At 39.0% G+C, this 12,438-nt stretch overlaps 5 protein-coding genes across 5 annotated transcripts; all 5 read left to right on the forward strand.

Moving 5' to 3' along the window:
• Positions 1-230: 230 nt before the first annotated feature.
• On the forward strand, positions 231-1,919 carry LSM04_003771 (Protein kinase domain; the record flags this gene model as incomplete). The annotated part of the gene is made up of 1 exon (XM_067338430.1): positions 231-1,919. One exon carries the CDS (start codon positions 231-233, stop codon positions 1,917-1,919), a length of 1,689 nt encoding a protein of 562 aa, XP_067193716.1.
• Positions 1,920-2,639: 720 nt separating this feature from the next.
• LSM04_004282 (Dual specificity phosphatase) lies at positions 2,640-4,442 on the forward strand (the record flags this gene model as incomplete). The annotated part of the gene is made up of 1 exon (XM_067338431.1): positions 2,640-4,442. The coding sequence occupies one exon, from the start codon at positions 2,640-2,642 to the stop codon at positions 4,440-4,442; it is 1,803 nt and encodes a 600-aa protein (XP_067193727.1).
• A 645-nt stretch (positions 4,443-5,087) lies between these two features.
• On the forward strand, positions 5,088-9,035 carry LSM04_000798 (C2 domain; the record flags this gene model as incomplete). Its single annotated transcript, XM_067338432.1, has 1 exon — positions 5,088-9,035. One exon carries the CDS (start codon positions 5,088-5,090, stop codon positions 9,033-9,035), a length of 3,948 nt encoding a protein of 1,315 aa, XP_067193656.1.
• Positions 9,036-9,433: 398 nt separating this feature from the next.
• LSM04_006315 (uncharacterized protein) lies at positions 9,434-11,326 on the forward strand (the record flags this gene model as incomplete). Its single annotated transcript, XM_067338433.1, has 1 exon — positions 9,434-11,326. The coding sequence occupies one exon, from the start codon at positions 9,434-9,436 to the stop codon at positions 11,324-11,326; it is 1,893 nt and encodes a 630-aa protein (XP_067193760.1).
• Positions 11,327-11,722: 396 nt separating this feature from the next.
• Positions 11,723-12,334, forward strand: LSM04_001964 (uncharacterized protein; the record flags this gene model as incomplete). The annotated part of the gene is made up of 1 exon (XM_067338434.1): positions 11,723-12,334. One exon carries the CDS (start codon positions 11,723-11,725, stop codon positions 12,332-12,334), a length of 612 nt encoding a protein of 203 aa, XP_067193672.1.
• Positions 12,335-12,438: the final 104 nt, after the last annotated feature.

The raw sequence follows: 12,438 nt of genomic DNA on the forward strand, positions 1-12,438 counted from the left end.
ATATAGATAGAAACCAGAAACACACCTGTACACGTATATATATACAAACGAAGATATTTATACAATTTCTCTTCTTTCTTTTTTTTTTTTTTGCGTCTATTTTTTGCATTCCTATTTGAACATTTCTCTTCGTTGGTGTCTACTTAGCTGCTAGTCCTTTTTTTTTTCTTCGTTTGTGTTTTCCTAGTTTTGTTGGATATTCAACTGTTATCATCATCAGAGTATTGCAGATGTCGGCAAACAAAAGTATTTGTCGTCATCCACTGGCGTCTAAGCGATATTTAATGATATACCGCACTGAGGGTAAAGAGATATCGGAAATGTTTGAATTGCCCACACGTTATGAGGCATTGGCGCCTATTGCGAAAGGGGCGTATGGCTTTGTTTGTGCGGCGAGAGATAATGAATTGGTAGAGAAGTTTCAATTAGATCCACCTGCGGAGTATTATGATAGTGAACTCACTAATAAGGAGCGGGAGGAAATGTATGATGAATGCACAACGGTTGCAATAAAGAAATTGCGGGAATTGTTTGAACGTAATCAACCACGAATGTGGCTTTGTGCCTCACGAGAGATTCAACTCATGATGGCATTTAAACATGATAATGTAATGTCTGTCACAGACTTTTTTATTCCATTAGGTGAGTGTGAAACCATGACGTATGAGTCTGTAGACTATCTTCGACGTAACTTTGATAGTGTATACATTGTAATGAAAAAGATGGATTACACTTTACGTGAGGTGCTGGAATCCACGGTAGTTGACATGGATGAAATCAGATCATCATCATTGCTGGGGAACGTGAATAATACTAATAATAATAAAGAGGAACGAAAAGATAAGGAAGAGGTTAACAAGGTAGAAAAAGAAGGAATTGAGAATAATAGTAGTAGTAGTTGCATTATTCAGTCTAGAGAAGAATCTCAATTGAATACGGTAGCAGATTCTGTAGATAATGAGGAAAACAAACTACATTGTATTAGATATTTGCGATGTCCACATACAGATCTTGTATTACATCCTCTTTCACGTGAGTACCGAATGTTTATACTTTATCAATTACTTCGTGGTGTGGGATATATGCATTTATGCCCTGTTATGCATCGCGATATTAAACCCGAAAATATCATGTTAGACAGAAATTATAATACATGTGTTTGCGACTTTGGACAAGGTCGAGATGCGGCTGTTTCTGAAAAGAACGGTGTACTTCAGACATATTTAGATAACTGCACACAATGGTATGCCGCACCGGAGACGCTCACACTAACGCATTTACCGGCTTCTGCGGGTTTTGTAGATCAAATGAGTTTTCACGGGGCGGATGTCTGGTCTATTGGGTGTGTGGCAGCAGAAATGCTTATTGGGCGACCACTCTTCTTTACCAAACACCGCAGTGGCATTAGTCAACTGCAATCCATTATGGAAGTTCTCGGGGAACTCTCGGATGAAAATGTGGAGAATATTCTCCAGCACCGTGATCAGGAAACCCGCAGAGTCTTTCACGATGTATTAATGACAGAAAAGAGACGATATATTGGAAAAGCCTCCGCCCTACGAAGTCTCCTGCAAAGCCCATACGGCGATGTAGACGAGGCGGAAATGGATCTCATTGAGAAATTTCTCTGCTATAGCCCCAGTCGCCGCATGACAATTCAGGAGGCCCTTCAAAGTCCATTCTTTGTGCAGGAGGGATACACGCCGGTGATTGACCCGGCGGACACCGCGACTAAAGTGCACGCCGTGCAGGCAAGTGATATTGTGGAGGCGGTGAAGGGGCGGGAGTTTCTCTGGTCGCTGTTTCTGCAGCGACACCCAGAGGTGCAGGAACTCATTCGTGTACTGCAGAGAAAGAGTAAGAAGAGGGAGGTGAAGGCTAATAATAATAATAATAATAATAATAATAATAATACTTAATAATAATAATAATAGTATTAATAATAGTGAGAACTGATGAGGTCATGCTTGTTTGTTTCTCGCTGTATGAATGAATGTATGTATATCTGTGTGTCTTTGTATTATTGGATGGTGAGAAAGGGAGAGAGAAAGAGGCAAATAGGGAAGGCGTAGTAGAAGGTTTAGACGATGGTGACAAGAGCAAAGAAAGAAGAAGAAAAAAGGAAATTCCTTCCAGTGTATTTTATTTGAATATAGCAGGTAGCAATGAGAGAAAAAGATAAGAATACGAAATGTTTTTTTGTTATGTTTTCTTTGTCTTTTTTCGTTTTCTTTTCTCTACTGTAGGTGGCATGAAAGTTTGTAGACTATTCATGGACGCTTTAAAAGTATGATCTTACTGCGCTATTCCCTAGTCTTTGCCTAAATGTGTGTTTTTTTTTTTTTGCCTTTTTATTTATTTTCTTTATCCTTTTCTTTTTTATACATTTACGGTTGACTCTCTTCTTCACGTTTGCTTTGATATGAATAACCCTTCTTTTTTATTTTTTGTTTTTCCTTGATGATTACTGTTATTACGTATGTATTTTATTTTATTTATCATTGTTGGCCTTTATATTTGTAGTGGTTTTTTTTGTTTGTTTGTTTTTTCTTCTCAGGTACAGCTACTTAGTCAAGAAGAAAAAAGGAAGAATAAAGCATTATTATTATTATTATTATTATTATTATTATTATTATTTAATGACAACACTGAAGTCTAATAATGATATACAGAGAGAACGTATTATGGCGGAATTGCTGTTGGGTCGCATGAAAGACCACATCGCTGATGTCTCTCGTGCTATAAATAAGACATTCTTCGAAGGTGTAGAAAGGAATATGGGACATGTTTTTCTCTCGAATGCCGCAGCGGCTCGTCGGGGTAATTTAACAGAGAAGATGCTATTTCATGATGATATAACCCATCTTCCTCTTGCTAATAATAATAATAATAATAATAATAATAATAGTAATAATGTTAGTAGTTTGACAGAAAAGCAGGAAGATCATACTATAGAGAATGATCGATGGATACGTGGAGTGCTTATTGTTTCCAGTTCCCTTTTGCCCCCACCAGAGTCACTCTTCTCCAATCGTCAAGCCAATGGCCGCGTATTATTTGACCGTACACCAAAGATGATGTTTATGTTGCTTTTACGTGTTGTGGGTGTTTCACTTCCATCATTTAAACCACATGGTATAAATAACGAGTGTGCAGAGTCGCTGGAAAAGTGTAGACAAGTTCTACAGGAAACAGAACATCGATTTCTACATAGTTTAGAGGCATGTCTCGTGTGGCTTCTCCGTCATAGGCGTCATGAAAAGATAAGGCGAGTTGGTAAATTACAGCATGAGGAAACAACGAATGCATCACATCAACAGAGTGGGAATAATTCCCTTTTTCCTTTTCCTACTTCCTGTAGTGGTAGTGCTGATAATAATAATAATAATAATAATAATAATAATAATAATAATAATAATAATAATAGTTGCTGTTCCGCTTCTTTTTTCTCAGATGAGCCTTCCACGCTTTCTGTGCCACTCTATTACCTTTCTGTACACATTGAAGATAATGCCTCATCCCGGCTTGCCGATATTGTAGATATCACCAGTGGATTTATTGATATCATGATTGATGGTGAAATGTCTGTTGTGAAGGAATCAACGGCACTTTTGCAGGGAATTCTAAAATTCTCTCACGTCATTGCAGGTTTGGCAGAAGAAAAAGAAGTTAAGAGTAAAGATAATGAAAGGAAAAATAAGGAAAATAAGGAAGAGGAAATGGATGAACTTCTTTATAAATTACATGGTTGGGCTACTTCATTGCTTGATAAAACGTGTTGTCATCATCCCTCTGCGTTAAAAGGCAATGAAACGACGATCGCACCAGTTATTAATATTGAAAGTCATACAGATTGCATTCCCATCTCAGAATTGCAAATGGATGATTCACCTATTGAATTAGGGGCAACTCAACACCCTGTTATTAATGATGATAATGGTGATGATAAAGGTAATAACATAGGTGTTTCCTCTGGCAGCTGTGGAAGTGAGGGGAGTGGAAATGGTGCCAATAATAACGCCGATAATAATAATAATAATAATAATAATAATAATAATAATAATAATAATAATAATATTGGTAGTTATAGTGACAATAGTATTATACGACCACATCCACTTCCTGGTGTTCTCGTACATTGCGTGAAGGGAGTTTCCAGAAGTCCCTCTGTAATTATGGCGTATTATTTACGAAAATGTTGCGCTGAGTTTTACACACTTTCACATATTTATCAACCTTTCCCTGTGGGAAATGATGAAATTGAACACCTAAATCTTTTAGGAGATGAATGTACTCTCTTTTCATTCTCAAAATTGTTTCAGTGTTTACGTGAAGTGCGACCTGCTGTGGATCCACAGATATGTTTTCTAGTAGAGCTGAATTCTATGTGGAATCGACTTTCCGAAAGTATGGCAAGAGAAGAGGAAGAGAGACTTTTGTGAGTATTCTGTGTTTCTCTCTCTGTATTGTTTTTTTTTTCCGTTGTTGTTTTTCAGCAATGGCAATAACAAGGATAATAACACAAATCGCGAATTACTTTCTTCTTTTAAAAGAGAAAAAAAAGGCTTTCTTTTTCTCTTTTCGTTTCGAAAGTATCATGGACGCCAAAATGGATGGCCTGTCTGTGCAACTGTTGAGTTCAGGACGTTTTTTTTTGTTTCTTCTTTTTAACAGTCATGATTTTTCTTTTTATATATCTCTCTCTTGTAGTTAATTGCTTGCATTCATCGTTTATATATATATATATATATAGATACTTTTGAGGTCTTGGTTTTGTTTTGTTTTTCCTTCTTGATGTCGTATAAACAACCTCGCCTCTTTTTCCTTCTTCTGATAATCCTCACCTTTTCCTTTTCTCTCTCTCTTTGTATTTGAAGGTCTATTTTTTTTTTCTTGTTGTTGTTGTTGTTGTTGTGTTTGTATTTCTTGAGTGGTGTAGAAAAGAGAGTGTGGCAACTTCCCTCTTTTTATCTCTCTTTCTATCTCTATTAATCGATCAATCAATCTATATATACGTATATATCTTTGTTTTTATGGGAGAATCTTACTAATATTTACGTGTCCGTCTCCACTTCCCGTCTCTTCTCATGGCTACAGTAAAAGTAACTGTGCATGAGGCGCGGGATCTTCCCATTATGGACCGCACCACAGGCCTCGCCGATCCCTACGTTGTAGTGAAACTCAATGATCTCGAGTACACAACCGAAATTGTGCACAGATCGAGACATCCCGTGTGGAATAAAGTATTTCGATTAGATACAGCAGATCTACTCATTCTGCAGGAGGACCCAGTAGAGGTACGCATTTATGATCATGATATCATTAGCCGAGATGATATTATAGGACACACCTTTCTTGATTGTAACTCTATGGTACTGCAGAGTAATCCAGCGATGAGTGGATGGTTTCCTCTCTTTGACACTAGCGAAGATGGAATTCGGGGTGAAGTGCGCCTAACAGTGAAGATAAAGTTTCACACCGCAGAGAATCCATTAGCCCCGCGGCTTCCCACACGATATGTACGCCTGTTACCACCATTACAAGACTATGAACACTGTACTCGCGCGGATGATCCACCATCGCCGAATTCCGCGCCGTTCTTCTCTTCAGGAGATACATTAGAACCACTTCGAGCCACACGTTTGCAACACCCCTCACTTACTGCAGAAGATGAGGGAATTCTTATCTTTTCGGTATGGCGATTAGACCCGGCGGTGTATCGTGTAGAATCGGTACTGACAATGGTGGAGGAACTTATTGTAAAGGCAGATCCAGAGCATTCAAAGTTAACCAATTTACGTAGTACTCGAACGACGAATGAGGCTCGAATTATTCAATTGTATAAACTTAGTGGTAAAGTAAGAAGACAACTAGCTCGTAAAGTTGTTGAAATGCAGTGTAATGCTGTACTTGGTTATGTAGAGGAATTTGATATGGAATCCAATGGTATTATTGTGCGGGCGTATGGAACTCCATGTGTTATTTCCGCAGTAAAGTATGTAAGGCCCGAAAAAACGGGATCCTTTCTCCTTTCAAATACACAAATACAAGGAGGAACAAGAGCTATGGAAACCCCTTCGGGATGTCTCTCACCCGCACATGGCTCTTTTGGTACCCCACATCATTTATGTACGACTGCAGATGCTTCTACAGAGCCGATGGTGAATAATAATAATAATAATAATAATAATAATAATAATAATAATGCAGGTGTATCTAAAGGAATGGGAATGCCAAAATTAACTCTACAAGAGGCTGCATTATCTAACGCTAGTGAGGCAGATAATCATTTGGTTGTACAGCAATCTAATAATAATAATAATAATAATAATAATAATAATAATAATAATAATATTACTAATGGTACTAATAATAATAATATTAGATCATGTGCTGCCACACCTTTACATCTTGGGAGTGTCGCACTTGAAAATGCAACAGCTCCCTTGACAAGTAATGAGTCTAGTGCTACAGAACCACCACCATCACAGCAGGCAACCACAGGAACACGTACAAATGTTCTTATTTTAACCTTGAAAGATCTTCCATCTGGAATGATTGAACATATAGGTGGTCACATTAGTGCACAATCAGTAAAAATTGTAGCTAAAATGAAATCTAAACAGATGATTTCACAAGAGCGTGATGCTTGGTGGATGGAATTACGTGAAGAACTTAAAGCGAATGCTCGTGCATTTTATTGTAATGTAATTCTCGGATATGAAGAAGTAGTTTTATATCATGAAGATGTGGCTGTTTTATCACTTTTTGGAACAGCTGTAAAGTTAAATCATAATATGCATCCTCTTCGTTGTGGTCCTGAACTTCTTTATCGACACGCTTTAAAACGTTTTACTTCACGTAAAAATTGTTCTCCAATTCATTTGTTTGGTAATTCATTACGTTTGGTAGACATTACAGGGGCAATTGGTGAATTTATTACGTGTAACCTTTGTCATCAAAAATCTGTACCGGAAGTATTATTAGTATCATGTGCTATGCCACACGATCTTACTTATGAAGGACAACCACGACTTGTACAAGCTGTAGTATCAAAATCAAAGAGTGCTGTACGTGGAGTAGGTCTTGCACTCGCGGTTTCACAAGCTCTTTCTTGTATTGAGTATTCACTACATAAACAGTTATTATTTAATCTTAAATTACAACGTTTAAATGCTGTATTTGGTCTTCGTGTTACTTTATGTATTACCTCGGATGCTATTATAGGGACTATGACAGGAACTGGATGTTGTTTAGTAGGTCTTCCTGTACCTTCTCCACCACGTGTTGAGATACTTGATCCATCAATTAGTAATCATGATGCGGTTGTACGTTTAGAAGATGTAGTAGCCCAACACGCGCGAGCACGACGGCGTCAAGGAAGGAATAAAAATACAACAGATACTCAAAGAAGTTCTCCAACATCATCTGTTTCATCAGATCATAGAGGATATGAAAATAGTTCACCTGGTTCATGGGGAGGGGGTGATATATCTTCTTCAGACTCTGATAATGAACAAGGAATGCCAGGATTTGGAAAATGTGGTAGAATTAGTGATTATGTTGTAAAAATTGATGATGAAGAAGAAGCTGAAATAATGCTTGGTATGATTGGAGAATTAACATTTGAAGATAGTATACTTCTTACTGTACCATATGTACCAGATTGCGCAAATGCATTTGGATCACAAGAACGTGTGGTGTTAAATCGACGTTATATTATTAATAGAATGTATAATGGTGGTTCTATTTCTACAGGTACTGTAAATAAGTGTTTTGCAGAAGCTAAACGTGCTTACGTACAAGCCGTTTGTCGAGTAGCATTACGTCGTCATCATCATCCACTGGAACGCTTACGTGTTATGAATTTTTCATTTGGTTTATTCTTTGAACCTAATTCTAATGCTATCCAATTACGATTAGAAGGTTGTCTCATGACAAGTACGGCACCAAGACGTATGCGTCTTGCTGAACTGGAAGAAAGATCCTTTAGGGAGTGTTTACGTTATGTGGAAGGAGATCCACGTCCGGTTCCACTAGCGCATAACAGTCATGGAGGTTCTACTCCATTATATGCCGTACCGGTAGAATGTAATAACGCCCTTCGCTGCTCTGTTTGTAGTGCTCGTACTACCGATGTGAGTAGCACCTCTATTGTAGGTATTGGTGGAGGAGGAACTGCTACTGGTACTGGTGGTACTGGTGTGAATTACGTGGAAAAAGATATTGTCCATCAGGTTGAGCGTAGTGTATTTGTTAAGAGTAATGCCCCTTATGCCCTTCCATTTGTGTTTAAACGTGATATTCGACCGCCTTATCTCTGGTCTGAAATGGAAGCCAGTGCGGCGGCGGCTGTGGCGACGGCCACCACTTCCACTTCAACCCCTGCGGGTCTGGCTGGTGGCTATCGCGATAACTGGGCCCGGCCTGGAATGGTGGAACGGCAGTGGCAGGCCCTTACTTCTCTCGCCTCTACCGCTATTCGTAATTTGATGGAAAAAACGGGAGTTACGGCAGATGCGAAAAGTGGTGTGGATGCTCGACATCGGGAAACGGGCATGACATCTGAGTCTAATGGTGGAGGAGGGGGACCCATGTTACACCAACCCGCACGACGACTTCCAACAGACTGGAATGCATTTGAAGCGAGTGAAACAGAGGTTATTTTTACTCCATTGGATTTTGTAGCTGGAAAGGCGATTGCACGATATGTTGGTCGTCTCTCTCAACATTTTATCCGTGAAGACTATGGTATTGATACATCTAGCGATCTTGGTGTCTTTTTTCAACGGAACGATTTTGAGATGCAGTGCATGGTACAGGCAATGGTACGACTTATGGGAGGAGATGCACTGTTGAAACACCGTGTAACTTATCACGAAGTGTGGGATTCTGATGGATCAGGGTGTGCCTCTGTGTTTGTTACAGTAACAGGAGATGTGGTGCAGACAAGTACTGTTCCGTTAGTTCCACTCCTTTCAAGTAAGGGTGGCGACAATGTTAACAGCGGAATTAATGATGATCGTTCTCACTAAAATGATCATTATCATTATCAATCGTAGTGATGGTGGAAAGTTTTTTGGTCGTTGGTGGTGGCGGTGGTTGGTACATGAATATATTTTTGTTTTGTTCAACAAAAAAAAAAATTAATGCAGTGGGGTCATCAAAAACGAAACGATTGAAATGATGTTTCCAGGATAAAAGATTAAAGAAAGAAAAAAAGAAGTATATTGGGAGAATTTTACATCTTTTCTTTGCGTTTGTTAGTTCTTGTATGTGCGTGTTTCATTATATATATACTTGTAGATTGTCTAGTAAAATAATTGCATGTCTTGCTAATAATTTCCTTTACCACGTTTTTGGGTTCTGGTAGTTAAGTATTTTCTTTTTTTTCTTTGTTCTCTTATTTTATTCTTTATAAAACAGACATTAAATGCAGGTGCTGGGATTAGATGAGGGTGGATTGTGTGCTCTATCACCGAATCAGAGCCTCTATGCTATTGTGTACAATAAGCTGAATGTTGTATTTAAAGATTATATTCGTTGTACAAGTAAATTGATAGATACTACTGCACCTGATGGGAAATATAATGGTGGCGGTAGCTCTTCTTCCTCTTCTTCAAATACTACACCTCTCTCATATCGCCGTCGAGAAGACTCTATCATCTCAAAATTCACCGCCTTAGATGAAATTCATGAGTTACAGTGGTCTCACGATAGTACTCTGGTTTCTTTGATTCTGGCGCGAAGAAAAATAGTGGAAGTGGTGAGTGTGTATGGCAAATGCTGTGTGGCTCGCATAGACGCTGGTATTTCTGGTCTACGTGCTGTTTTATGGCATCCCTCCTCCCGTGTTCTCTACTGGGTTGGACTTCTGCAAGCCCACGTCCTCTCACTCGTGGATGGGCAAGTCATGCGATTAGTGGGTGGTGTAAAGTACTCTGCCCAACTGGCCGCAAGGCGATCGTCTAATTTCTCCATCGGGGGGTCAGTTTCGCATAGCAGTAGTGATAGTGCATCCCATGCCTCCTCGGATAGTATGATGTGGGTAAATAAACCAGTGAGTGAGGCGGCATTGCTTCGTTTTTCCATGTGTCGTCGTTTTTTGGTTTATGTAACGCCTAAATCGTTGCATTCACCCTTATTAAGAGACCGTGAGGATAAGGCATGTAAAACCTTTACACCTGGTAATGAAATGACACAAATGGAAGAGGAAGAAGAAGCAGCAACTGCCTTGGATGGAGATAATATTTATTATACTAATCCTACTGTTGTAGATGAAGGTAATCCACGTCGTAGTGAGTGGATTGTTATTTTATCGGCCACTACGCATGAGGAACTACACACATTTTCAATAGGACATCTTGTGCGACGTGTTTCAGATTGTATTACATTACAAGGTGGAATAGCTTTGGTGGATTATGTACAGGGTTCTTCAGTAGTTACAACGTACAATGGTGCACGTGTATTACATAAAGAAGAATCTGGAGTAAAAAATGTAGTAGCTTCTAAAAATGGTGATGTACTTTTTATCGTATTCGCAAAAGAGTGTCGATCTGTTGTGGTTTCCAAAAAACGAGTTATGGCTTTACGAAGAATCTCTTTTTATGAGGATGTTATTATTCCTATGTACTTTAGAGATTTACTCTTGTTAGAAGAGCCGGTATCAACGGCAGATATTACAGCAAAGTTTTCACGCGTTTCTGGACCATATCAAGAAGATGTGAAGGATTATCCATCATGGTTTAACATTGATAAGGATTTAATTCAAGAAGAACCATTAGTAAAATTATTTCCTTCTAGTAATATTGCTGTAATTAGCGCTTCTGGTAAAATGGCTGCAGTTTCTTTAGGAATATGTCCACGTACTGTTTTAGTAATTGATATTTTTCAACAGCGTGTTTTAGCGGTACTTCATTATCGTGAAAGTGTTGTAGGACTTTTCTGGAGTCCATCATCTTCTTCTGAGTTTTGGCGTTTCCAGCAACGTCATTATTTACATCCTCCTAATAGTGTGTCAAATGAAAATGGAAATGGTGAAACAGTTAGAGAGAATATGACCTCTATTGGCTTAGATGAGCCTCTGATGGTGACAACAGACAATAACGAAGCGAAGGTGTTTATGTGGATTTTTAATCATCCCACATGTTTTGTGGCTCCGTGCCATAGTGATGGAAGCAGTTGGCAAAAATGTGATTTACCAGCATTGCGCATCAATCGCGCAATCTTTGGCGAAGGTGCAGAGAATGCAGTATTGATAGATGATGTTAGAGGAATAGCTATTACAGTTGCATTCTGTAATTATGAATCGAAATCTAAAGAATGAATTTGATGAAAACATACATTGCATATATAGAGGGCGAGAGAGAGAGATTTACTTTATTACAATATTAAAGAGAAATGAGAAATAAAGGGAATGATCATTATCATTTCATTACTGCTACTGCTATTTTACTAGATGAATATTATTTAATCATTTATATATATATATATATATATATATATATATATATATATATATATATATTTGTATAGCTTTCCATTTTTTTTTTTTTTTTTTTTTGGGGGGGGGGGGGTTATTATTTAAAATCTTATTTAAATTCTCTCTACCTCCACCGGTGAAATATGGATGTTCTTTTCACCCTTGTAATAATTGTTCCACTAAAACAAAAAATAAATAAATAAATAAAAAGGCGAGGAGTGTTGGTGTGTTGTTTCAAGCATGAGACGTCACTCACATGTATTTCCAATGTTGCTTATGAACAGAAGGCAGTCATTGGCGTTATTAATGGAAACCTTCTCGTGTGGGATGCGAGGAGTTCATAATAGTTCAGAGGATTCATGGCAGCAAGAGGCGGCCCAAGCGGGGGATCGACGGCGCCTCGCGAATCATTGGGAAAAGGCCTTCTTTGGTCGTGTACACTATGAGCCCGGCATGCGTGAGCACTACCGCTCCGCCACAGAAGCCGAAAGCGAAGAAAAGGAACAAGAAAGAGAAATGGGAATGGGAATAGAATACAAAAGTAATCGTGAGTTGTTCCCAGATTGGCCGGAAGATGATGAAGCCCCATTGCATGAGTTCCGTCAACTGCCAGCCGCCCTGCGCCGACGGTATATTGCCAATCGTCTCGCCATGGCGGAGCGGCGGGTGATGCACGCCGTGGATTACGGCAGTCTGCTCATGATGCAGCACCTCAACCTCGGCGAGCGGATGTTGAATGAGGCGGAACAACTGTTAGTGGAGTGTGGCTGGTGGAATAGTGCCGTAGAGGCGAAGATAGCGGCTCTCCGGGATCACGCGGCGAAGGTGAAGTTTGAATATGACCTCGATTGAAAATACATCTCTCTCAAAATGAGGAAGGAGGATATTGCAAGGGAATCGAGTAGAAGAGAAAAAGTGGGATAATGTATTTTGTTGCTGTTGCTGTTGGTTTCTCT

Source organism: Trypanosoma melophagium (genome assembly GCF_022059095.1).
Source record: "Trypanosoma melophagium isolate St. Kilda chromosome Unknown ctg15segment0, whole genome shotgun sequence".
In the NCBI taxonomy this organism is placed as follows: domain Eukaryota; phylum Euglenozoa; class Kinetoplastea; order Trypanosomatida; family Trypanosomatidae; genus Trypanosoma; species Trypanosoma melophagium.